We start from the raw sequence: 26909 nt of genomic DNA, 5'->3' as shown, positions 1-26909 counted from the left end.
AGCAATTGAAAATCACAAATTATGATGGCCCACAACAGATGGACAAATAGCGAAACAAAAACACTGGAAATATACAAGCTGGTGTCTCTATCCCTCCCTGCTTGAAGTATTATCTGAAGACCAGGGGCATCAACATCACAGGGAAGCTTGTTAGAAAGGCTGAAGTTCAAACCCCACTCCAGCCTTCTGAATCAGAATTAGCATTTCAACAAGTTCTTCCAGTGATTTGGGGGCTCATTAAAGTTTGAAAAGCCCAGGCTTTCATCCCCTCTCCCACCTCATTTCTCCAAGATGAAGGTCTGTGGTTATATGTGTGGTCAACTTCCAGCCACTTTTGTTTCCTGAGAAGCAAATATTAGAGGAAGACAAATGGGTCAGGAAACCTTGCATCATCTGCCTTGTGGAGGTGCCTAAAAGTGGGTTCCAAAGATGAATTCCCAAAACAGTTTGAAAGTCTCCCTCACTAGTGTACCCTAAAGTTCCAGAAAGCCTCCAAGTCTTTTTTTCCTGATAGGTTGACCCAGGAAGTGATCCCACAAAATCCTAGCCTTCTACCAAGAGGGCCAACTGAGCTCACCTTCCTTTTGTCACCAGAATCACTTGTGATCCCTGTTCATGCATGTGTGGGCATTTGTTGACTTTAAATCCCTGGCTTAAAATATGAAGATAGAAAAAAAAAGACCATTAAATTTCAGAATAAAACAAATTTTATTTATATTCACCAAGAGACAAAATAAGTAAGCTCAGGAAATTTTACAAAGTCAGATGTTCTTCCAATCTTTTTATCATCACCCCCTGCTAAAGACTGCAAAGACAGGGAACAAGTAGAGATTTGGGGAAACATCTACATTTACCCCTGTAAGGGGAACAACTATAACAAGAGGTACGTTATTTCACCGAAGAACCACTTGCCAGTCTCACTTCATGGCTTCCTTCCTTCCTTCCTTCTGGTCTTCCTTTCTTTCTGATTTAAAAATATACCCTCAGGCATTTAAGCAATGCATATATTCCAGGCCATTAAGTAAGATGACTGAAGATCTATTGCTTTTAAAATCCTAGCTCTTTCAGAAACTTTAGTTTACACCTTATCAAGAATCTATAGCATTGGACTTCTTTCAGTCATTCCACTCTCTGAGAGTCCCCAATTTCCAGAAGAATTAACAAACAGAAAGTCATAATCTCCAGGATTTTGTCATCATCAAAATGAAATAGGCATCAGTGTCAATAGAAGCACTGACACCAGCATAATAGTTCAAAAACTCTTCTTTGGAAACCTGAGAGGGATAAAAGGGATAAAAGGCAGGGGGAAAACAAGGAAATGGTGTCAAAATATGTGAGACATGGTAAGGCATTTTACATTCTCCCTGAAATGTTTTCAATGGAGTCTGATCTGCCACTGACAATCAAGGAGAGTCAGGTAACTGGGGATCAGGGAACCTGGCTTGCCCCTCCCCTCTGAGGTGGGGCCCTTGCACGGTAGGCTAAAGACCCACCTGCCCAATGGCCATCACTTTTTGCATTAAGATAAACATGTTTAGAACTGTGCTATCCAATACAGTAGCCGCTAACCACACATGGCTTTTTAAGTTTAAATTTGTTAAAATTAAACATAATGAAAAACTGAATTCCTCTGTTGCACTAGTCACATTTCCATTGCTCAATTGCCGTATGTGGCTAGAGGCTGACATCTTGGAGAGCACAGATGGAGAACATTTCCGTCATCACAGAAGGTCCTATGGGACCGCTCTACTCCAGAGCATACTTGGCATGATTATACTTATGATTATTATTAATACTTTAGAATAGAGAAATTTACAGCATAAATGTATAGGTAAAAAAGCTCTTTAAGGAAAGGAAGTTTAAGTAACATGACTGAAATAAAGGATAGAACTAGAGAATGGGGTGCATCTCAGGATCCTTGGACACCCAGAAATCCATGATGGCTGGGATTCAATAGCAGGATGTAAGGCACTAGCCACATGGGAGGTGCTAAAAGGCAAACTTCTCATTTTGGTCAGGATGTGTATTAGTGTTTCGTCGTTGGCCCTGTGAAGCCTATAATGGGCAATGAAATTAAAAGAGCAGAAATCAGCCCATGGTTTACATTTCTTTCTCCTCCCTCTTAACTCCCCCTGTTTCTTAATACAAAAACACAGAGTATTCTATTCCCCACAGTCTTAGGGGTACCACTCAGAGGCTGGGCATTGCGGGAACTTGCTTGGCCTGCTAGATGGGAGTAGTCCAACCCTGCAGGAAAAGGAATATAGACATCAAATTTTCAAACTCTCATTCTTGGCTGTCAAAATAATTGGGGGTGGGGGGGGTAAAGTTACATTTTGTCCTTTTAAAAACATGAGCAAGTACAATTTGAAAAGGGCCTTATCATTTTCAAAGAAGAAATTTCATCACCTTCAACTGAATTATCACACAAGTAACATTTTAAATGATCCAAAAGCACCATCTGGGAAGTAAACTTTTAAAGAAGCATGATATGTAACATGTTAGCTATTAAAGAGAAAAATATTTTGGAAAGATTTTAAAATAGAAACAAAAGCTAGATGAACTCTTTTAGTACAGAGTTGTTAATGTTTCAAGCCTTCAACTGAGGGAATTCTGTTAAATTAGAAAATCATGTGAATGGCAAGACACAATATGATAATGTGATAAATTGACAAAGTTGGTATTAGATATTAAATCAGATCTAACTTTGTAGCTCAAAATCTTCTCAATTTCTGGTTCCTCAAAGCAATATCCTAACTGTTGCCATTATGACAAAATCATGCTTTCAATGCATACATAGCTTACCCACTACAAGCATGTATAGATTTTTTTAAACAAAATATTTGAAAATTTATATCATAAAAGTCACTGAAATTCAGCTTTATAAAACACTTTTTCAGCTTCAGTTTCAATTAAAGATACTATCAGGATAAGATTTCCATATAGGAACTCCTCACTATCTAGAAATTGTTTGAGTCACAGTTAGATAAATAAAGTATTGCCAATGAACAATTGGCCTAGGGCCATTTTCAGATACGTGGGAACTTTTTATGACTAGCGTTTTCATTACATTTATGTGCAAACAGATATCTCCAAGTACCTGTAAAACATATATGCATATAAGCCGGCACAGCTCTTATAATCTTTCTATACTGACTTGCTTAAGAACCCATTCTTTTTAGTGTTGGTGAGACGGAAGTAAATTTTCACTCAGACCTTATCTAAGTGAGCTCAATTAGAGGAGCTTAAATTAATGGTGATTTACTCTGTTTACCGTGCAGCTTCAAAGATAATCTTAAATAAACGGTTGCGGAACGGTGTTGCTAAATGAGATTTTAGGCACGACTCGGGATGAAATCTGTGGAGCAGAGTTTATTCTGCAGTCCCCTTGGAAACTAAAAGAATGATCTGGGTTTCAGAAGGTAATGCCTGATGTTTGGTAATGCTCTGCGTTTGTGCGGCACTTTATCCCATCAAGGTGGAAGCAATCGGAGGCTCACTATGACCCCGGCAAGAGAAGCTACTCTGCCATCTGTCATTTTCTGTCAATTACAGGTTCCTTTTCTGTTCCAAGGCTCTCTCAGAGCACGGACCATCATCAGTTCCGCATGTGGTCTGAGTGTTTCTAGGAGACCAGCAACTCAAACCTTTCAAGTATGAGATCAAGATGTTCCCAGAATCAATACCCGTGTCTGAGTGCCAAGTGCAAAGGTTTGTAAAGAAAAAGTTATTCAAGTCTTTCGTGACAGAATTACAAACTACATACTCAGATCTTGCTTCAAAATTTCAGGTGCTTGAGCTCTGAGTCACAGGGTCCCTCTTAAATTTATTACGGGGTCTCGTGCAGAATGACACATCTGAGCCACGCGGCCCTTTTCCCCATGTTGGGAATGAAAGTGGGAACAGGAAACTCGTGGTGCTCACAAGAACTTTGGTGAAACAGAAATGGCATCTACCATGTTCAGTGGCTGTTAGAATTTGTATCATACTCCAGAGAAATCATAAACAAGTAAATTCCATTTATAAAGAGTAAGAAGACGCTAGAACAGGCCAGTTCATTTTGAGATTTTTCTTTCCCTGATATGATATACCTTTCTGGTTGTTGCAAGTTCCATTATCAAAACCTCAGCTACTGGTCGGTGGCTCACATTTTCAGTGGGTTCACTCCTAAAGAGCACCTTTCACTCTATTCTGCTGAGGGAAGATACTGGCTTTGGCGAAGCAGGTGTGAAAATAAAACAAGAAGGTCATGCTATTCTCAGAGAGGAAGAGCTGCTTCACCACAAGCTTCTCACCGCACCAACTGAGGTGGCAAAAGAACTCTTCTCACACAGCAGTGTTCTCAGAACCCCCATCAATCATTTGTTTATGTTTCTTTCAACAGATTTCACTCATCATCTGTTTTACAAGACATAATTTTAGGGGATTCATTTAGTAAGTTTTTTTTTTTAAAGACAAGGAAAAAAACTAGTTATCTCTATCGAAGTTATATAGTTTCCACATCAGCAACTTGGAGAAATAGAAGCACACTTAGAAACTGGCTTTCCAAAGGATCAGTTACATGAAGATGACATTATATGACAACCTACCAGATCCTTTGGCAGCTTTATTTTTCCTTGAATCATAAGCATTTCTAAAATTTAAAACTTTGCTGCTTCTTTCAACGAGCTCTTAATTTACAACAGCAGCTTATAATTTCCAGGAAACCAAGTTTGTTGACCGATCTGAGAAACTGGAATTCAGAGGCGGGGGGGTTCATTTTATGCCCCAGAGGGTTGTGCATAAATCCAAAAAGGTATACCACTCAGAGGGTGTTAGTAGAATTTCATGAAGGAGGAGCAGAAGGGCCCCCACACACCAGCCAAGAATACATATTTGGTTAATTTCATCTCTCCACTTGATTAAACATCAGCAGAACAAATTGCCTCTGTAGGTTGCCTAAAGAGGGTTGAATCATTACCTACTCGTACTCTCGTGGCTCAGTGAGGCAATTCACAGTGGCCAAGGGAAGTGAAACACTGACAATGATCTGCCTCCAAGAATAGAGGGGTCTTTTCCTGGCAGTGTCTTGACAGACTGCCTACATTCAGTAAACGTACTGCATGGTCCTACAGCACACTGCCATACAAAGGGCCCCGACTATCCTGCCTTCAGTGCTGATGCTTCCCCTCCTCTCTTATCTCTGAACTCTGGGCTCTTAGTTTGGGTTCAAAGCCAGTGGTTTTGTTTGCATTTATTCTGTAGCTTCTTCCTCTATCCCCAAAGCCTACAGTAGAACAGGGCACATAGCAATGACTCAATAAATATTTACTGATGGGATGTATTCAACCTCGAACTGTGACAAAGGCAATCTGCAGCCTCCTTGGCGGGGACCCAGCTCTGCCTTAAAAAGCTGCTCTTAGGGTATGAAGTGCTGTTCCGTGTAGCCACCAAACTACAAAGAGCCATACATCACCCTTCAGAGTGTCATTTGGGTCTGGGACAAAATCCTAACAAGGTTCAAATGTCTAGGAAAATTAGCCGTGCAGATGGGCTGGAAGAATTCTGCCTCAGGCTACAATACCAAGACTTCCTCAGGCAGGGTGGGAACCAGCCCTTGAAGAAGCTGGTTAGGGTCAGACCACTGTTCTTGCCTAGTTCTGCCTTTGCGGGGTGGGGCGGGGGAAAGGGTTAGAACCCAGATTCAGTACTGATATTGGTGGCTTCTTGTAGCCAATCCTGATTCTCAGAATTTTTACATACTGTTTCTGTTTCATGAAAAGCTGCTAAGCTCATCCTCTTCTCTTTGGCTTGTTTCCTTCCTTCCTGTCTGGGGTCCCGGCCCCAAAGGTAAGGTGTTCCAAAGGGTTGGAGATATTTTATTGTGTTTAGCTTCTGACCTCAGAATTTACTTTTTAAATTGCAAATGGAGTAATATTTAAATTGTGTAAGTTAAATAAATAGAAAATACATCCAGAAAAGTGTTCTTAGCAAATGATTTTTCTTAAATGACTGTTTGTTCCTCCCACTGCTACCAGAAGGAGTAAGAGTTAAATTATGAGTGAGCCCTGACGAGGCCAGAAATCACAGTTAAGACTCAGAATAGGAATGTAGTGATTCTTGACCATCAGGTTGTTAGATCTTCTTTACTGGGCACGGGGGATGGGATTGCGGGGGGTACGGGGGGGGGGGTCCTTGGTGGAATCCTCACTTGTGGGCCCAGAATCTACCTGCTGGAAGGGAGACATCTGAATGTGACCAGATACACACTGAGGTACAGGTTATCTGAAATCTGATTGCTGTGCCCCAATTAGACAGGAAACGAGAGTACGATTGGGGAAGACAAAGCTGATAGCTACAACCTAGTCCTTGTTCAGAATCACATGCTAACTCTATGGCTCCAATTAAGCAGAGGTATGAGTCATTCCCAAAATCAAAGGCACAAATCTATCTAGAGAAATACGCTTGAAATCATGGCCAGGAAACCTGGGACCTCTCCTTCGCCATTATCTGCAAGTTGCAGGTTACAGAAAACATGGATTTTTTTTTTCCCTATGCATTCCATCATAATCTCTTCTGGATTTCTACCTCATTTCTACATATCTCTTCATAACACCTGGCATCTTTTGGCCTGCCAATCTCTACATAAGCCTAGAGAATAAAGTCAGTTGGAAAGCCAGACTTGTGCAATCAATTTCTGAAAAACTAACTTCCCATAATTTGGGAATGCTCCCATACTCAAGAAAAAGGTGACTTGTCCAGCCTGTCATAAGGAAGTGGGAAATTGGCTTCTTGACAACAAACAAACTTCTATGATTCTTATCTGGAAACACCTGCTTTCACAAATTTTAAATCAATGTGTAACTTGATCTCCACTTCCAACTCTCTGAGATAAAAAGTAAACAAGTGAATTAGTACAAAATACAGCAAGTGTGTTTGATTGACCCTAAACCCAGAGCCACTTAAATACATTGGATCTTAAAGGGGACTATTATCCCAATCCACATCCCCAAACCAGGGGATGAATGCAACCAGGGACAGAGGTGACAAAAAAGACTGTCCTCGAGTAACAAGGCAGGTAGTCATTATCTCCAGCACCATAGTCAAAGGGCTGTCACTGTGCTTCTACCTCTGGCCCCAGATACAGAACACATAGAGGGACAGTGGTGGTTTCAATATCTATTTGCTAGTAGCTGGGGCTGCCTTTGCTTTTAAGCCTTTCATGGGGAGATTCTCACACACTGACAATATGAAGCTAAAGCTTAGATCTGGGAGGAGAACACTTTGGGCCATGAAGTGTCAAGATGGAAAATCTTCTTGGAGTAGCAGGCCTACTCAAGTACTTGTACTGGTAGGAATGTCAATATTATTGGCCCATGGAAGGGACAGGGGAGATGAACATTCCACCAGACAAAGGTTTGCTGATATGGTCTGCTCACTCACAGGGCAAGAGCTCCCACATAATAACTGAGAGCACAGCCCAGCCTGAGACTTTAACCACACGGATGGTCCTAGCTCACCTGCTCAAGGAAATGGCCTCCCCTCGCACAGATACTTTAGATGACCCAAAAATGTCATTCTAAACCTACTCACCAAACTGAGGCTTCCCTAAACCACTGGCAGAGAAACTTAAGATTCAGGTATAAAAATTGAGGCCAATGTGTGGTTCTTCTGGTCTCAATTTGGAACTGAAGCACTTAAATATTTACAGTCATATATAAAAACAGGTGAATTCGCCCACCTAGAAACAGACCACCTAAAATGAAGTGGAGAAAGACTGTGGGTACGTGGGTAGGGAATGTAATTAAAATAGTCAAACTTTTATTTATGGCCAAGGAAGACACCTATGTTTATTAGACATGTGTATGTATCCCAGAGCCCGGCTCTAGTAGCTTTCTGAATCTTATTTTAGTTAATCCCTCTAGTAGATAGAGTTAAGGAAACAGCTTTAGCAAAGCGAGGCCACAATGAACTACATCCTGTCTTTTCTGTCCCAGAAGATGCAGTGTGCGTTGACACGAAAGAAACTGGGATGAACATGAAATCAAATGTGATCCCGGTGTGGCGCTGATGTTTAACCATTTGGAGCCACATGGCTATACCCAAGACCCTGGTCCCCAGGTCCTACATTTAGAGCTTCCAGGCAGTTCTCATCATGACAATGAAATACACATCCGTGTCAATGGACGCGCTCACCCCCGCGTAGTAATTCATAAACTCTTCAGGGGTCACCTGTGGTGGAAAAGTGAGACACAAAAACAAAGCTTTGCTACCCACCGCTTCTGTAGAGGCCCATCACCAGTACCTGGAAATGAGAGGGAAACTTTGGGCAAGGCTCTTTAGTGACACAGATCAAGAATAGATCTCAGACAAGAGGAAACAGTCAAGCGGAGGATGGCCGTGAGGGGTAGCCGAGGGGAAAGAGGAGTAGAAAGTCTTGAAAATTTCCAGACCAACCTAAATGAAAAGTGAGACACAGGCTCTCGCCTTTCTTTAAGTGCAGGAGCCCATCCGTTTGGAGAAGTGTGACTGAAATGCAGAATGAGAAAGAAGTTTCTTTAGTGGTAGTTAGTACAGACTTTCTGCGACATGTCAGAAATAGAGCCTCAGGTTCTGGGTCAGGGCAAGTAATGGTTCACCTTTCAGAAAGTGGGATTCTGCCCTGTGAATAAAGAAACAGATTTCTACTTAAATACTCCTTGGCCTCATGTTTTTTTTTTAAGATAGAATGTACTCGTTTCAAGGCACAAAGTGAGTGGGGCAAAAAAGGCAACCTCTGCTCCATGCCTTCCCGCACCCCCTAGGATGGGTCCTTTCTCCATCCCGTGTCTATAACTGTCTCTTTGGAATACCAATTAATGTGTTTACCTAGGCTAGAATTTTATTTTACTTTCCTTCTAGAAAGAAGAAACAATAGTTATCAATCTTATTTTTTAATAGGTGTAGGCAGTATGTGCGTTACAGTTCAACTATCGGGCTGACGTGATTAGGTGACTCAGGGAAAGAACTGTTTTCCTGTTTGACTGAGCTCTCTAACCAATCAGTTTAGCCCAAGTACAGCCCTGCTTACACGGGAAGACACAGAAGCAATTATGATGGCTGTTAGCCCTCAATGTTAAGTGTCAGAAAGGATTAAAAGCATCACAAAAAGTGAAACCCATAAATAAATAATAAATAAATCTATATAAATAAACCCATAAATACACCCATGAAAAATAAACCCCTCTTCCACAAAATACCTACCTATATCTTCTAAGAATCATGGAGCTGACTCACCTACTTACCTGTTTTTGCTGCAATTAAAAGTGAACAGAGAAGAAAAGTCACAGGATCCATATTTCGCTCCCTATACCTAGCTCCCACATGAGCCCAACATAGTAAGATCCAGAAGGAAGAAAGTCATTGGACTGAGCTAATAGTTAAGCTGGGCTTTTCAGTGGCCTAGAAGTAGAAGTCAATGTGCGTAGCTTTTACTATAATCAGAACACTCTTAATGTTCTACTTTCTTCAATTTCTTTACCTATGTCTTCCTTTGCATTCGTCCGTTATCTAGCATTAAACCCCATCTGAGAGTCAGGTTACATAAAACTGGACATCAGAGCTCAGATGTTTGATCATTTCAGAAAAGGCCTTCAGTTATTCTTAGTGAGGTGTCTGCTTGTTTCCTGAGACTCACCTTATACAGAGAATAGCCTGAATCGCAAATCCTATGATTTCCCCAAGTTTGCCCTCATCGTAGTAAAGCACCTTTCACTAATAATACCTGACTACTGAATTATCTTGTTGGACATTAGTAAAAAGTGAGAAAGTGGATGCCCCTGCTCTTGGTCAGCCTCTTGATGATGCTACCCTTGGCTGATGGAATATTTATTATATGATGGAGTGTGTCCCAGATGGGAACGATGGGAATATTTGAGTCAGGATACAGAGTACAGTACCCTTTTCTCTGTTTAAGACGGATTTTAAAAAATCATAAGATAAGTTTAGGTTATTTGTACATACTCAGTAATATATTTAAAATAATTTTAATTATTAAAAAACACTCTATGAGATAGATGAGACAACAAGACCCTTATTCTCTCAAAGGCTAATCTACTTCTGAGAGATTTTTTTTTTAAATTTGTAATTGTAAAATGAAATATATAAATGAAAACTTTCAAACATAGATATTAAAAACAAGAAGTAAAAATCACAACCAACTAGGGTGGGTTTAGAGATAGAATAGGAGAGAGGGTGGTGCCTGGGTGGCTTAGTTGGTTAAGCGTATGACTCTTGATTTTGGCTCAGGTCGTGATCTCAGGGTCATGAAATCAAGACCCACCTCAGGCTCCATGCTCAGCGGGGAGTCTGCTTGAGATTCTCTCTCTCTCCCCCTGCTTCTGTCCCTTCCCCTGCTCAGTCTCTCTCTCTTTCAAATATATAAATACATCTTTAAAAAAAAAAAAAAAGAATCAGAGTGAATAAGGTTCACTTCATACATTATGAAGTTGCTTTCATCCACATGACTTCTGGTGCACCCATTGCTTGGAGGGTGAGGTATGGGAATTATTAGTACAGGACCATTACATCCAAATCCATGACTACTATAAACCCCAGGAGCCTTTATAACTACTTGAGAGCTTAGCCCACAAATTTGAGCATCATCCTTAGCTGAGAAGTGTACTAAATTTCTTGCCTTAGTCTAAACTCTGTCTTATTTGGATATGAGCTATACATTTTAACCATAAATGAGTGCACTGGCTTCAAACATAGCTATGCTTCACCATAAGAAATCTTGATGTATAAAAAACTCAATTTGGAAAGATAAGTTAAGAACCAATTATCCTCTTTATGAAAGAATTTACCATGGAGTTTCTTTACATGAACAGTTCCTTGTGCATTTAAAATATGATTCAGTGTACAAAAGTCTGAACCACACATCACATTCCAGAAACATTTTCATTATGTCTTTTAGGTGAGATCTCCCTGTAAAACCCTTAGTACAATACCCAGTAGGTAAGTACTCAATAAATGATCTAGATCTGAAATTATGCCGCATAAGGTTCATGTACGTATTATATGTAGTAATTAAAAAGGGGCACTTCTGAATCTTTTAGAGACAAGGATCTCAAATGTGAACATGATTAAGAGTCATCTGGGGCCCTTACTAAAATTGCAAATCCTTGATCTCCACCCGAAAATCATCAGGTTCTGTAGTTCTGCCCGGTAGCCAGTAATGTACATTATTAATCCATCCCCCCAGATGCTGATCAGGCACAGTCAGCTGGGCATTTATACAGGGTCTGTGATATTCAGGTAATATCAAACACTATAACTGCTAAAAACCCCCAGTGACCTTTATGAGTATTTGAGAACTTGAGATGGCTTGTTAAAATAAATGTCAGAAAGGACAGGGTGGGAACTTTAAATCAGCTGAATCATAACAACCGGCCACTTTGACTTGGGTTAGAGCAAAGAGCAGCTGAGGTTTCCCCTGGCAACGGGGAGAAGGAACCACCTGCAGAGAGCAGGCAAGTACACCCTGGGATCTCATGTAGAGGTGGGCTAATTTGGGGAAATGGCAGTTAACTATTTTTCCACTCCCATTTCAGAGATCAAAGGCCGGCTATGTTGGAAGAAAACATACGGTTCAGTTCTGTTACGTCTGTCCCTAAGCATTAGGCCGCCCTACAAAATCTACCCCCAACCCCTTCTTTTAATCCACCTCTATAATTCCTTCAACTAAAAGGAGGGGTATTTCTCTGTCCCCTGGGGGAAAATGTCAGCAGGAAGGAAAGAAAGGTAGTCCCCTAACCCCTTGCTAATAAGACTTTCCATGAAGTTTCACAGAAAAATTTGGGGGAAATTCCCTTCAGAAGGGGATGCCTTGTTTCCTATTCCTACCATTGTCATTTTTCTTCCTGCCCAGTGCCCCACTCTTCTTCCTCTGTAACTTGGGGGTGAAGAACCCTCCCTAGGGTTCTGCTGCACTGACTGTCAGCCAAGGAGAACACTCCCTTCCCCATCATCAGAGCGGCCAAGACACCTAATAGCAGAACTGAGGCCAAGTTCAAAAGTCCACTTACGGCTGTTGATAAAAGACAGATGACTGACACTGTCATCTCAGTGTGACACAGCTGCAGAGATGCAATTCCTTAGCCTATCAGACTATGCATTTGTAGCCTAAAGATACCAGTTAATGGAGGTGGGGTGGTTGCCTTTTTTTTTTTAAGGCCACTGTAGTTTCCAAATGCAAGTTAATCTCAAAGCGCACTAAAGATGAAATCAAAGTGAATTCTGTTATCTGGCATTCCCTTTACTGAGGGCCTTCCTTAAATGGCATGCCTGCATAGCAAAGCGTGATGACACACAATGTTGTGTGGGTGAGTGTGAAAAGCACTGACACAGCCTGAAAAACCTTGTGAATCATGTTCCAAAAAATTAAATTATGGTTTCATTTTGAAGTTAAATAGGCTCTCCTGCAGTCTAGTTCATTGGAATGTGGCTGGCTAAGTATGGTAAGTACAGTGACCATGAAATGGAGTGTTAAATCAAAAGACCACGTTCTCCAGATGATGGGTATTTAGCCGTGTGTGGATCCCTTACCAATATATGTGCACACATACATATCTTATCACTTCCTTTCCCAACTTTCTAGATAGTCTCTAAGGAAATACTTTACTTCTACTTATAAGGAATATGTTACACATATCTCTTAAAGCTTTGGCTCTATTCCTAACTAAAATTACAAATTCGACAGAAGAAATTCCACTGAAGTTAAGCTCTTCTACTTACCAATCCATCTTTGTCATAGGGTGAATCAAAGTTATCCAAAAATTTCCTGAATACTTGTTCCTCCGTCCATTCTCCATTTTGGTACTTAGGGTGGTGTTTGGCGTTATATACCTCACGAAGATCTTCAATTGTTATAACTCCATCTCCGGTCTTGTCTAACTTCCTAAAAGCTTGCATAATTACCTCTTTTCTGGCTCTAGACATTGGAGGCTAGATAAATAGGAAAAAAAAAAAACCACACACACACACATACAGACAACACAAGTAAATGAGCTTGTTTTGTATCATACATCATGAAATATCTGTTTCCTCTCAAGGGTATGAAATGGTTTGCGTGCCGTTAAACAACACGCATGACAATTACTCTGAAAAGTCCCTAAACCTGTTACTGATCTCCTTCCCATCTCCTCCACAGTGCACTGACAACTTCTGAAAACAAAACCTTAAAATAGCCAACCCAAACCATGTGAAAGCCATACTCAGCAGATACAGATTCATGAGGCCACTTACTCTTAATGTAAGAAGAAATTCATTGAAGTCTATTGTTCCGTTTCCATCTTTATCAAATCTCCGAAAGAGCTCTTCCGCCTCCTCCTTTTCCATGACCACGGCATAATCATTTAGCCCTTTCACAAATTCTTTGAAGTCAAGAGTTCGGTTGTTATTGTCATCCATAATTCGAAACACTCTAAAGAAAACATAAACGGACACAAAAAGAAAGAAAGAAAAAAAAAACAGAGAACAAGGCGTAAGAATAAAGATGTAAGAATAAACACTCTCAAAGTTTTTTAAAGTAAAATACAGAAGCCCTAGATTCTGCTCTGAACCCTCCTTCCAAAATAGGAGAGCCTCTTCCCAGCCTCTCATAAAATAAAATGTACTATGTGATTCTAATTTTATGACATTCTGAAAAACGCAAAGCTATAGAGACATTAAAAAGACAAGGGAAAGAGGAGAAGAGAACAGGCAGAGCACAGGGGATTTTTAGGGCAGTGAAAATATTCTGTATGATTTTATAATGGTGGGTACGTGGCCCTATGCACTAGCTAATGCCCACAGAACTTTACAGTACAAAGAGTAAACATTAATGTGTATAAATTTTTAAAAATTATTTAGGAGGTCAGGAGATCCCAGGAAGGAATGTAGACGGTGACAGGAGAACCTAACTGTATTACAAAAGTTTGAACTAAACTCACTGAATGTGGGGTGGGGTATGCTGACTTGTAACTGCGGAAATGAGAAGAGTGCGTAGGACTAAAGGCACAAGGAACTGCACATAAGCACCGGACTCTAGTCGATAAAGATTATTTCCCGTGGAGATTTGAGTGAACAATTCTGACATGCTATAAGCTATACTGGAATTAAACAACTGAGTAAACAGCCGGCAGGTGGTGGAAGCTAGGTGTATCACTGTTGAAATGAGAATTTAGATGAGCTAGGGGAGGAGGCTAGAATGGTCTGACACATGCGGGTAACGGGCTAGAGTTGGAGACACTGATATGAACCCATGTTTAGCTTAATATAAACAAAATGATTACATATAAAAAATCTATAGCTATGTACATATATCATATATTTTCATTTTCTGTCAGCTAAGAGAACCTAGAAGTAACACCCCATTAACAAGCACATCTAGAGCCTAGATCTTGGTTTCTAATACAATTCTTCAATAAAAGGAATGGGGCTTTTTGGAGAAATGTCTGATTCTAAGACTGGGGCATGAAATACACGAGATGAGCTTGGAATATCTTATACCAGAAAGTAAGGAAGTGCTGAAAACAAACAAAACTACATTGATGGGGCTACATCAGAGGGACACAGGAGCCAAGTGAAAGATCTCCTAAGGCCCAGACTTCAACATTTAGGGCAATAAAATAGTGTTGAGTTGTAACCCGAAGTATAAACTAAATATCCATGAGTCCGTATTGGTTTAAGTAAATGATTCAATAAAGAAATAAGCAAGTATTATTTAGAAAAGGCAAATTTCTCTTGCAGAAATATTCCAGATAAATTGTGCACATACTCTGCCCTCAAGGAGGAAAGCATACTCCCCAATCCCTATGTGTGGCTCTGCACAGAGACTTCCTTCCAAGGAGTACAATACAGAAAGGGAGGAAACAGTAACTTTACATTGGAGAAGCCAGACTAACATTGTCTCAGCCAGATGACCAAGGTCAACATCAATAGTGATAAGTCAAGTTGACAGTATGCATCCTTGACATGATGCAATGAAAATGGTGCTTCCTTTCTGTGGTGTCAAAAAACCATAACCCTAGTCTAATCACGAGGGAAACAGGAGGGGGTAGCTTCCACTTGAGTTGAAGAGTGATTAAGGAAAGGGCAAAACCGGTAAAGGGGCAGGGGCAGACGGCACATTGGAGAATGAATGAGCCAATAAATGAGCCAATAAACCGGCTCATAGGGGCAGGGCTGTTAGGGATTGGTCTGGGGGATGGAGATGCAGGCAGCAAGAGGGACTCAACTGAGCAGGTCAGTGAGTGGACGAGAGGGCAGTGTCCCTGAGGGGTTTGCACCAACGACAGTGATAGGACTCCAGAATGAAAGAGATGGAGTTTGGAAGTTAGGGTGATACGGTAGTGAAGGGAAGTGGGCTAGTCTTCCTGCTGGACTGTGGCCGCCTGGCCACCAGGGTCCATGTGTCCACAGTCTGGACTTCTGACGACACTGGGCTTCCTGTGAGAATTTGAGGCCATTGAACATGACACTCCTGATACTCAGCAAGTACCTCACTGGAAGAGAAGCCGTCCACAACCTCCGCATGCGAGGCCGGGGCCCCTGCTGGGGTGCCCTGTACTTCTCTCACACACGACATCACCACAGAGATTCTCACTTCCGTGACACTCAGTCTCCTCAGTCTAAGGCCTGCCTGGGGCCTGGAGGGACCTTGTTCACCCACGAACGTACACGCACCTGGCTCATGGCAGGCTCTCCTGTAGTCTGTCAGAGGGAGGTAATGGGGGGCTCGGTGGTTCAGTCAGTTAAGCGTCTGACTCTTGATTTTGGCTCGGTCACGATCTCAGGGTGGTGGGATCAAGCCCCGTGCTGGGCTCTGCACTCAGGGTCTGCTTGCCTCTCTCCCTGCTCCCCCTGCCCACCACGGAAACGCTCTCTCTCTCAAGTAAATTAATTGATTGATTAATTTTTTTAAAACTTTTAAAAAGGAGAGAGAGAATGCACAGGATCTGCCCACTGGAGGCTAACAATCTCTTCCTCCTTAGGTTTCGAGGACTTCTCCCACTATCAGAGGGTCCGAGGACAGGCTCTATGGAGCTGGGAGGATCCCACTGCAGTGGGATATCCCACAGGCAATTCCTGTGGCCCCCCAGAGGTGAGCAAGATAGGACCACCTGAGAGCAACCTCCTCCCTCTTCCACACCAGCCCCTATTTTCACAGCTGCTAGGAGCGTCTCTCTCCAGATTCTGCTCCGTGTCTCTGGGATCTGGACAGGCTTCTCTCTTCACTTCTAGGTGTCCCAGTAGCTGTGCTCTCTTGTCACAGACACAGCCTTGCTGAATCTCAGACAAAGAACTAAAAATTGTCACAAGGGGCCTCAGAGATCAGTTCTTCCAAACTGCATTTTACAACTAGGGAATGGAGACCCTGGGAGGCCAAGACTTGCTCAAAGACCCAGAGCTAGTCATAGCCTCACCTGGCTGTGTCCCGCCTCTCTACTTTGGCCCCCTGCTACCCCCTGGCCCAGATCCTACCTGCCGAGTCCTTTGATGCCTGCGGAGCCCCGGGCCAGGCACTGCAGTCGGAGTCTTTCAATGGGGTCAGTGGCCGTGGTGAGCTTTTTCTTGGCCTGGATCGCCATCTCTCGATCGTGCCGTGCTGTCCCTGCCATCTGAGAGGAGAATTCACAGCACATCAGCAGAGCTCGGGGCTCATCACCTGCTTCTGGCTGGGCAGGGGGACAGCAGCCTCTCCCAGAAGGAAAACACTCTTATCCACTTCCTGGGAAAAGCCTCGAACTTCCCAGAATTTCCAGCTTTTAGCTAGACCAACTATATGCCTGGAGTATTCCTTGCTTACTTCTCTGGTCCTGAGGACATCTGATTTCTCCAGCCCGGACAACAGTTCTGGACAACGGTTCAAATAAACAGCCTTTCCCAGATACACTTTCATCTCGTCGAAACACTCCTCCCACCATAAAATGAAAAGTCACACTTCCCTATATTCTCCTTTTTGAGTAGCCCTTCTATGTTTTATTCTTGTAGTTAGCATTCTACATATTCCCTTGGACTCCACATTTAATATTCTCCTCTTTGGTCTAAACATTAATTTTTATTGTTCCTGTCTTGGCTGAGCTTCTCCACGCTGGGTCCTCGTAATTCCTGCCTGTAACTGGCATGTTTTCATTAACAGGTTGGTGTTCATTACCACCTGGATTCCTGAGACAGAGAATGGTAAACAGCTACTCTCTCTCTCCTGACAAGTAGATCTAAGATCTTTTTTTTGTCTACAGTTTGGCTTTTGTGTTTTAAATATTCAGAAATAGGAGAGGGTGGGTACCGTGAACCTCCCTCCCGAGAGGTCCCTGAGCCACATACAAACTCCTACAGGGCGGTTTGGGGTTTCAGAACCTGCAGAAGTAGAAAGCAGTCTGGGATGAGGGCTTGGAGACCCAGGTTCTAGTCCAGACTCCAACTCCCTCTCAGCGACGTCTGAGCAAATCTCTGGGCCTCTGGTTTCTCCTTCTCTGTCAAGTGAAAGGCTTGAACGATTTTACAGTTCTTCCCTGTTCCAAAAACAACTAATCCTCCTATGAGCTCACTGACCCAGCAAATGAGGGATTCTAGAAATTACTTTTCTTAATGGAAGTTGTGAATGAAGGAGCAAGACAGTTGAGGGGTAGGCAGACACAGCATTCAAATGCAGAAAAGATGGTGTTGGAATGGATCTGCCCTTGGCTCAAGGGCTCCCCCACTCCCACGCCTTGTCCCTGGCCAAGTGCTGGCAATTCTCCTGAGGCCCACACCAGGAGGAGGGAATTCTTTTCATAGGGCCGACAACTCTCAGACGGATGCTCTCTAAGGCTGTTCATCTACACTACAAGTCATGAGTTCTCCCCACAAAAATCTCATTATTTCACTTTGGAACGAGGGAATCTTAGACTGAAAACTGAGACCAGAACAGAGAAGTCAGGGATGTGAATTCCCAACTGCCTCGTTTCCTACCACGCGTCCCAAGAGCCAACTTGTAAGTTCTCTCCTTCTTGATCCGCATTCTGGTTCCCACGACATGAATGTAACTGGGAGTAATTCTCAGGTCTCTTAGACCCCCAAGGCAAGAAGGAGGCCTTTGTCCATTAGGTCCTGGTCGCTTTACTCCACATGAAGAAGAAACTGGTCTGCCCAAAGCTGGCTGGATCCTTTCTCCCTTCCTCCAGCAGCAAAGGAATGGGTTTGCCAGAATTCAGATGGCCACCCGCCATGCTTTTGGAGACCTCTCTCTCCACTCCCAGTGGGCCTGTACACACAGGTCTCAAACTCACCCAGCAATCTCAGCCACAGCCCAAATCGGCTGCCTTCCTGGAAGCATTAGCTTCTTCAAACCTTCATTTTCCTGTTACTATTTTGTCACCTGATGTCAAACTGACAACTCCTGGAGCTTGACCCCAGCTTCTAGCCCTAAGGCCATCCCACGGAAGGCTTCAGCCACAGTCAGAACCCTGGGTTTCTGTATGAAAACTGAAGTTCCCTCCAGGCACCCCCTGCCCCCTTACGCAGCTAGCCTTGCCCGAGGCTCTTCCTAGCCCTGAGCAGCCTGAGGAGCCCTGACCAGGGGCTGCCAGCAGCACCACCACCGTGCCCCTCCCCGCCACCAAGGGAGCTGGAAAGGCAATTGGCAATCTCGTGCCCTCCTCATTCTTAAATCCACCTCAGTGATAGCTCCTTCAGGCCCCCAGCCATCACTCAGAGCTCTCTGCCCCATGGTTGTCCCTCCCCCTATTTACCTCCCTGTCCTCATTTCCACTACCTCTTCCCCTGCCTTTTTCACCCCGCCCTACTGGCTCTGGTTTGCCACACCAGTCACGGGGCAGGCGGGGAATGGAGAGACACACAGGCTACAAACCAGTAACGGGGTGTGTGAGAGACAGCACGAGAAAGGACCCACGTGGGGCCCTACTGACACACCTTCAAAATTAATAGCGTCAATTGCTAGAGTTTCTGGCTCCCCGACCCCATGGTAGGCGTGTGCCCAGGCCTCACAAACCCCCAAGGAGCTGAACTGAAAACAGAAGCTCAATCAAATACGCGTGCATCCTGTTCACAGCCACATTCCTCACAGTGGCCAAAGGCAGAGAAAGCCCAAATGTCCGTCCACAGAGAAACAGATGGACAGAACATGGTTCCGCTTCTCCAAGGTCACCCAGTCTTCAGATGCCCTACGTCCTTGTGGACCCGGGTTTGGGACCATAATACCACTGCATTATCCTTTACTGTTCCCACGCTCCTGCCTGGTCCTTCTGTGCAGTAAGTGTAACCTTGACCCATATAAAGAGTGGACTCGTCTGCTAATTCAACAGCTATTTGTTGGGTAGGTACCGTTGGTCGGAGTCTGCTGGGGGCTGGGAACCCGAAGATGAACCCGGGTCTGTCCCTGTTCTTCAGGAGCCCAGACTTCACTAGCGGCTGGAGGAGGGGAGGTGCACATGGATGATTAGGGTAGAGTGAGAAAACTACAAGATTGGGGCTTCAGCAGAGAGCCGCGGGAATTGGGGAAGGGACCTCACATCTGGCCTTGCGGGGGGAGTAGCAATGCAACAGGCAGAGAGTGGGACAAAGCCATTCTGCATGCACAGACACAAGAAGGAAAAGCCAAAGTCACATACGGATTCCATGTATGGGGAACATCTAGAACAGTCAAATGCACAGAGACAGAACACAGACTGGCTGTGGCCAAGGCCTGGGGGAGGGCGGCCTTGGGGAGTGGAGTTTTTTAGAGGGGCGGGAGGGCGGGTGATGAAAATGTTTTGGAACCCGATACAGATGGTGGTTGCACAACATTACGAATCTACAGTATATTTTTAAATGACTAATTTCACATTATGTAAATTTCACCTCAATTAAAAAAAAACAAACCCTGTGAGCTAGTTACAGTTATGGTTTCTATTTCACTGATAAAGTCAAGGGGGGCGCCTTCGGTGTGGCTCCCAGGAGGTCACCCCAAGCCCCTCCTCCCTCAACGGACTGGGGAACTGAGGCGTGCGCTGGTAAAGCAACTTGCCCCCAGATCGTGGCTGACACCCAAACGTAGTTCTTCTGACGTTCCAGCAGAGCTCTTTCTACACCACGTTTGTGAAATAAGATAAAAGAATCTGAAAGCACAGTAGGTGGTTCCCATCCACAGGAGAGCAGGGCAGAGCCCAGGAAAGCCTCCTGCGGGTTCTACCTCTTGTGCCTGACCCCACACAGTGACCATGCACATGGTGGCCTCTGGGGTTGACTCTGATATATTCAGTAAAAAGAAGTCCATTCCCTCCTGCCATGATTCTTGAAATGCCTGAGTTAACCACTCACATTCATCGCTTAGTTACCCGGTTCATCAACAAATGTATGTTCTGTGCGCTGTTTTCAAGTCACAAGTGTCAGAGAGGAAGGATGACTGAGCAGCAACTCCTTGAACAGCGCAGAATCTTTTTTTTTTTACTTAAAGATTTTTATTTATTCATGGACAGAGAGAGATCACAAGTAGGCAGAGAAGCAGGCAGAGAGAGAGAAGGGTGGGGGGGGGGGGGGAAGCAGGCTCCCTGCTGAGCAGAAAGCCCCATGAGGGACTTGATCCCAGGACCCTGAGATCATGACCTGAGCGGAAGGCAGAGGCTTACCCCACTGAGCCACCCAGGCGTCCCAAACAGCGCAGAATCTTAACCACTGAAGATTAACCACTGAAGTCCCGTGGTTAAGCAGGACAGGAAACAAAGTTTGGTAAGAACTGGGGGGTTTCAAACAAAGCCCAACAGGGGAGGGTTTTGGTGATGAAGGACGACACTCAGGGCTTCCGGAACTTACCTTAAGGCTCCAGGCACCTGGGCAAGAGTCTGTCCCCAAACGTGTGTCACTTAACATCACTGCACGAGGTAAAGCGTCCCTAGACTGCAGAAGACCCTCCCTGAGCTTCTAGGAGCCGGCCTGGTGACCGCAGAAAGAGCGTGCCCTCCCCAAGCACGGGGCCGCAGCGCCACCTAGTGTTGACACTGTGTCTGCACATTTCCGCAGGGGGGGCTCGGTCCTTTTCTCCAACAAATGTTTATTAAGGGCTTAGTTTAGAGCGGGGGAAGAGGGAGTAAGAGGGTTGGGGAGAGCAACCCTACTACTCAGCCACCACAAATCAGAAGAAGGCAGCTAACCTGACTTGGAGCGGGGCTTTCTGAAGACTTCTCAGAGAAGGGGCTGTCTAAGCTTTTATCCTAAAGGAAAGAGTAGTTAACCAGGCTAGGGTTGTGGGGGGCAGAAGAAGGAAGGGCACCGTACATTTCCCGAGCGCCAAGGCCCAAACGAAAGAGAAAGTGGTATAATTACAGAAATGCAAGTATTCTAGCATGATTGCAGAATGGTGGGCTGGTGGTGAGATGAAGCCCTTGTTGGGAAAGGTAGGGAATATGGAAAAGGGAGATTTGGAGAAAGATGACACTGGGAAGGTAAGCAGGCATCAGATCACAAGGAGCCTGGGACACGAGCTGGACAGTTTGGATCTTGTACCGAGAGCAACAGGAGACAACAGAGGACTTCAAAGAGGCAGTGACAGTTTGTTGTCAAAGAGCCCTCTGATTCAGTATGGCACAGACTGGGGACAGCCAGGTGAGAGGTTCTGCTGACTGAGCGGAGGTATTGGCAGCAGGGACAGAGAAAGGAAAAGAGATCTGAGATAGAGAGTACTCGAATGTACAGTGTGAAGGAGAGAGAGGTCTCAGCGGTGGCAGAGATCAACCACCCCCCACCCCCCGCCAACACCCCCCACCCCCCGCCAACACCCCCCCTCTCAACTCCCCCAGCTGGTGAGGAGGAATGTTCACAGAGCAAATACAGGGAGGGACCTGGAGATGTGGGGCACAGGCCAGGTGGAGCCTCCAGCAGCAAAGCCAAAGGAGACTTTGCAGCAAGGGTCACTGGGGCTTCTCACACAGAAGCTAGTTAAGGCTCCCTCATCCCACTGTCCAGCTGCACAGCCTCCTGCCCCTGCCAAAACGCTCTGCTTGGATTCTAAAAGAATCATTGTGGGACAAGATATGGAAAGGTAAAATTGCACGGAGGTCTGTCTTTTCAAGAGTCTCAGTAAAAGTTGTCTTTGCAGAGTTCAGGGACTGATTTAAACTGAACCTTTGGTGCCTTCTTGCGGCCATAAGCTGAATTACAACTCTCTCATGGCAGTAAGCGGAGAGAGGTCTCCGTCTCTCTGTCTGTCCCTCTCTCTCATGAGACTACACCCAACAGCTTGCACATGGAAGTGGATCATAAAAACCAAAGAGAGAGCCCCAGGAGTCATTTATCCAGACACCGACACAGAGAGAGCACCAAGATCTTCCACATTCTCTGACACAAAATCCAGAGGAAACGTCTCATCTGTGAAGCACACTACCCTCTGTTTTCTGTGACATTACACTTCTGGTTTTCCTCTTTCTCAAAAAGGACGGTTGCAGGAAGGTGCGGAGGGAACTGCAGCAGGGTTAGTCAGGTCAGACAAACTTTAGAGAAAGGAAGAGTTAGCCTGTAAGGGTTGGGGGAAACTGAATTAGGGAAACGTGGTAGAGGGAACAGAGGGGAGGAGGGCTGTGGGCTGAGGAGGAGGAGGGAGAGCAGGCTGGCCTGGCCTGGCTACACAGGGATGTTCACCGTGATGATGGGACGTGGTTTTGCCCAGACAGTCCTCCTTTGCACCCCACTGCTTGGGGCGCAGAGACAGGGGGACACTGTGTACTGTGAAGGAACTGTCCTACTGAGGAAGTCACAGAAGCCCAGCTCCATGAAAACAGTAACCGCCAGCAGAGCCGTCCAGTCTTTCCAAAGACTGGACCTGCCTCTTCATGCCATCAAGCCTATTTTCCCCACAGCCAGGCCATGTAGTGAATCTTGCCTTAAAAACCTTTTTAGGCATTTCTGTAACCGTTAAGTACCTGTGCCTTTACATTAGCCATTTCAATAGCAAGGGACCCAGAGTTGCTATAAAAGCTCTGTGTGATTTTAAACATTCTTCTATTTAGAGAAAAGAAAAGAGCAAGGCAATGTCACGAGTAGGTAGGCTGCTGCTTAAACTGTAGAGCTTCGAACTCACCCTTAGGAAATGGAAGACATACTGACCTTCTCTCAAGCCCACATCCAAGCCAAACCTTTCCCCATCTTGACTTTGTGGGGATGATCCTGTGCCTAAGGGCCATCCCTATGTGGATGGGGACATGTGGGGGTCTTTAGATTGTCTCTACTTGGGAACAGAATGTAAGACTCAAATTTTGATTTAGACTCAGTGCACCTTTTACTAATTAAAATGTCATCCAAGGATAGGGTAGGACATTCAACACATCGTGTTTGAAGGCAATGGTAGGGAAATATCAAACCATCTCTACTGACTCCAATTCGTTTGATAAACTAGCTCCTGCTATGTGGCAGATGGCAAAATCCTGTAGTTCCTCAAGAGTTTCCCTTAGAAAATGCTCCTCAGGAATGAATTGGCTCCCAGCGCTCAGAGTAGCCTAGCAGGAGGCTAGAAGATGCCCCTCTGAGACTGAAATGAAAGACTCAGACGATTTGAAGAAAGACATGTTTTCTGCAGTAGAGTCCTGGGAACCTGCCCTCACCCCAAGTTTAATCACAGGTGTGGGTCAGTGTTGTTGACATCCTGGGGGATCCTTCATTGAACCCATTTGAGCTCAGTTCAGTGAAACAGACCCTTAGCATCTCTAGCTACTAACAAGGGACGGTGCTGAGTCTTCAGGAGGGGGTACAGAGCTATGATTCCAACCAGGTACAATTTCACCCACCCTTCCCTCCCTCCCCATCCCCAGGGGATATTTGACAATGTTTGGAGACATGTTTGGTTTCCACAACAGGAGTCTGGGGTACTACAGGCATCTAGTGAGTAGAAGCCAGAGATGCTGCTAAGCTCCCTACAAAGCACAGGACAGCCCTTAACAACCAAGAATCTTCCAGTCCAGAATGCCGGTAGTCCCAAGGTTGATCAGCTCTGCCAGAGAGAAGGAACTAGAGTGTCAGGAGCAACAAGGGCACCGGAGGTGTTGTTGATGAATAAATGTCCGTGCCCCATCCCAAGCACAGGAAATTAGAATCTCCAGGTTTGAGTGCAGGGATCTGTACGGGGCTCAACACGTGGCTCAACATGGGGCTCAAAACCCCAACGGGGCGATCAAGACCTGAGCTGAGATCAAGAGTCAGATGCTTAGCCAACTGAGCCACCAGGATGTCCCTTCAGAGGATTTTAAGATGCACCAGAGTTTGAGAATAGAAGTAAGCAACAGGAGCTACAGGGTCCCTCTAGTGGCAGGAGTGAGACCTTGAGGGACAGGGCTGGAGGAGAACTAAAACATAACACAGGACGAAATTCAGCCACGAGGAAAAGTGTTAGCAACCACAATTCTAACCACTCTGGGGGCCACGTCTGTGGCTCAGTGCTCTACATGCAGGAGCACATGGCCTCAGGCAGTGGGTTCTATCAAACATTGCCACCCTATTCCAGGACGTTGGCATAAACCCGGAGAACCCAGGTCCTTGGCCAACCAAGAAAGTGCCAGGGGCAGTGGCAGAGTCAGCGCTGACACCTGAATGTGCTCTGGCGACGTCCCCACGTTCAACAGGGACGCCCCGGTGCTCAGACACTGCTTTGGGAATTCAGGGAAGGTCCCTTACGTGAGAAGGAAAGCCAGAGCTCCAAGGAGGAAAGTGCCTTGGAGGGCTAGAAGGCTTTCACTGCAGAGGAGGGAAGGGGACAACAGCACAAGGCCAAGCCAGGCCACACAGGGGGGTCCTAAACACAACCCCTTTCCCTCCTGCCTCAGGGCCTTTGTTCAGTTAGTAGAGTGATGTGCAAGGTGTTGGTTTTTGGTTTTGGGGGTTTTCTTATTTTTTTTTTTTTTTAATGACTTACTTTGACTTCAGCTACTTTTTTTGTTTTGTTTTGTTTCTGTTGTTTTTAAAGATTTTATTTATTTACTTGACGGACAGAGATCACAAGTAGGCAGAGAGGCAGGAAGAGAGAGGGGGAAGCAGGCTCCCTGCTGAGCAGAGAGCCAGATGCGGGGCTCGATCCCAGGACCCTGGGATCATGACCTGAGCCGAAGGCAGCGGCTTTAACCCACTGAGCCACCCAGGTGCCCCTGGGGTTTTCTTTTTTTTTTTTTTTTTTTTTTTTTTTCCCGAAATCTAAGTCAAAGCTACTGAGCTGATTATCTTCCATTATATTTGCTCTTTTCCCACAAATTATTTTTAAAATTGTTCCATAACCTATGAATACATGAAACAGCTGGGTTTTGTTTGGATTGCTAATTTCCACATCAATTTAAAATATGATGTTATACAATCTATACTTTAATGATAAGAGCACACTGGAAATGAGACGTCACTGAAGTCTGGCATCTTATCAGGTTCTCTCTGTGCCAAAATACATTTTCATAAGATGTTTAAAATTCATGCTTTAGCCTTTGTCAATAGGCAGGTTTCTCTAGAGCCCATGTCTCCTAAATCATTGTCTTTTTATCCTCTCTGCTGTTCTTTGGGATGTGACTTAAGTCCTCGTGTTACTGTTTATGATATGGCATGATTTGAGAATAATGTATTATAAATATCAGTGTTGGAAAGTGTCTACTTCATATATCTGCTTGAAATTTCATTTTATTAATTCAACCAGGGCCAGGATTCAGGCCCAGTAACGTAGGGGGCTAGGGTGCAATGTTTAAGGAGGTCCTTCATCTCAGGACTGTGCAAATGTCAACATTGCACTTGCCCAAGCCTAAGAGTCAGTGCCTCCTTAAATATTGTGCCCTAGGTGCCTGCTTTGCCTCACCCTGGTCCTGGTCCTGAAGTTAATGTCTGTTGACTGAACACCCATTATGTGCCACACCACAGTGATAAATGCGACAGCCAAGGTCCCTTCCAGGAGTTTCCAGTCCTCAGAGTAGTTTCAACTTTGTTGAATTTGAACTACATCTGATGTTCCAGACATTGCAACTGGCTTATTCTAAAGTCATTCCAATCTCCTTTGTCTGCTGCATTCCACTTTCAGTTGGGTGGCCACGTGAATGAGTTCTGGCCAGAAACCCAACTGAAAGTACTGAGGGCTCTAGGAGAACTCTTCCATGTCGTTTGCCTCTTCCTGCCTTGAACAAGAATGCAATGTCCAGAGATTTGGCAGCCTTTATGCAGTCATGAGGAAAAAGCCGAGGTAATCACAGATACCAACTTAAAGCAATACTATCACTGTACTGCTGAACCAAGTCAGCAACTGCCTGACTCCACGCTCTTGTCATGAGGAACCTGTCAGTCAGGTTCTCTATTGCAGCCAAAAGTATTTCTAAGAGATACAATTGGCAAAAACTTATGTGTACAGAGCTTGGGTTGACCTTAGATATTGACCTTTACCCAAGTAAAATAACTAGCAATCCAATGTGAGGAGAGAAGTAGTCGAGAGGAGATAAAGTAATTCCATTATAATCTGTTCTCTCCATAGAATTTTATCAGCGCTCAGCAGCCTCTGGAGCATTTTTGGCTATGAAGAGAATGAGAAATACTCTTCAGCCTTATACTCAAGGACCCGTATAACTAACACAACGTGACTCTAGCACAGAGGTCCCAGGCTTACGAGATCCTTATAATGAGCATCCCCCGGGAATCTCTGGAGGCAGGAGACCATGTAATAACACTCTCCTTGCTGTCTCCTTCTCCATCTTTCTCTCCCTTTAGTCTCTGGGGCTTTTACCAGGAAATCGCTTGCAATCTATTCCAGTCAGACAGACTGTTACACGAAAGATCTTAAAGAAGCAGAATAAGAAAACACCTAAACTACACAAAAATAAGCAAAGATTTGGCTGGATTTGTGTACAAAATGCAAAACAAACAAACAAAAAAACAAGACAAAAGAAAAATAAAACTTTTGTTCCAACTCCCTGGTTTTAGTGACTATGCTC

At 44.5% G+C, this 26909-nt stretch overlaps 1 protein-coding gene across 2 annotated transcripts; it reads right to left on the bottom strand.

Annotated features, from left to right (window-relative positions):
- Nucleotides 1–692: 692 nt before the first annotated feature.
- Nucleotides 693–20919, bottom strand: CAPSL (calcyphosine like). 2 transcript variants are annotated; one of them, XM_080804894.1, is made up of 6 exons: nucleotides 20791–20872; nucleotides 16483–16619; nucleotides 13264–13441; nucleotides 12754–12963; nucleotides 8108–8211; nucleotides 693–2247 (listed from the first exon to the last, which is right to left on the bottom strand). In XM_080804894.1, the coding sequence occupies exons 1-5, from the start codon at nucleotides 20845–20847 to the stop codon at nucleotides 8110–8112; spliced, it is 684 nt and encodes a 227-aa protein (XP_080661020.1). In that variant the 5' UTR covers nucleotides 20848–20872; the 3' UTR covers nucleotides 693–2247; nucleotides 8108–8109. The 2 variants fall into 2 exon arrangements, with proteins under 2 accessions (XP_080661020.1, XP_080661021.1); XM_080804895.1 differs by lacking the exon at nucleotides 8108–8211 and having other exon boundaries at nucleotides 20791–20919.
- Between the last annotated feature and the right edge of the window lie 5990 nt (nucleotides 20920–26909).

This window comes from Martes martes (genome assembly GCF_963455335.1).
Source record: "Martes martes genome assembly, chromosome: 5".
Taxonomy (NCBI): Eukaryota; Metazoa; Chordata; class Mammalia; order Carnivora; family Mustelidae; genus Martes; species Martes martes.
This window is presented reverse-complemented; position numbering and strand designations above follow the sequence as displayed.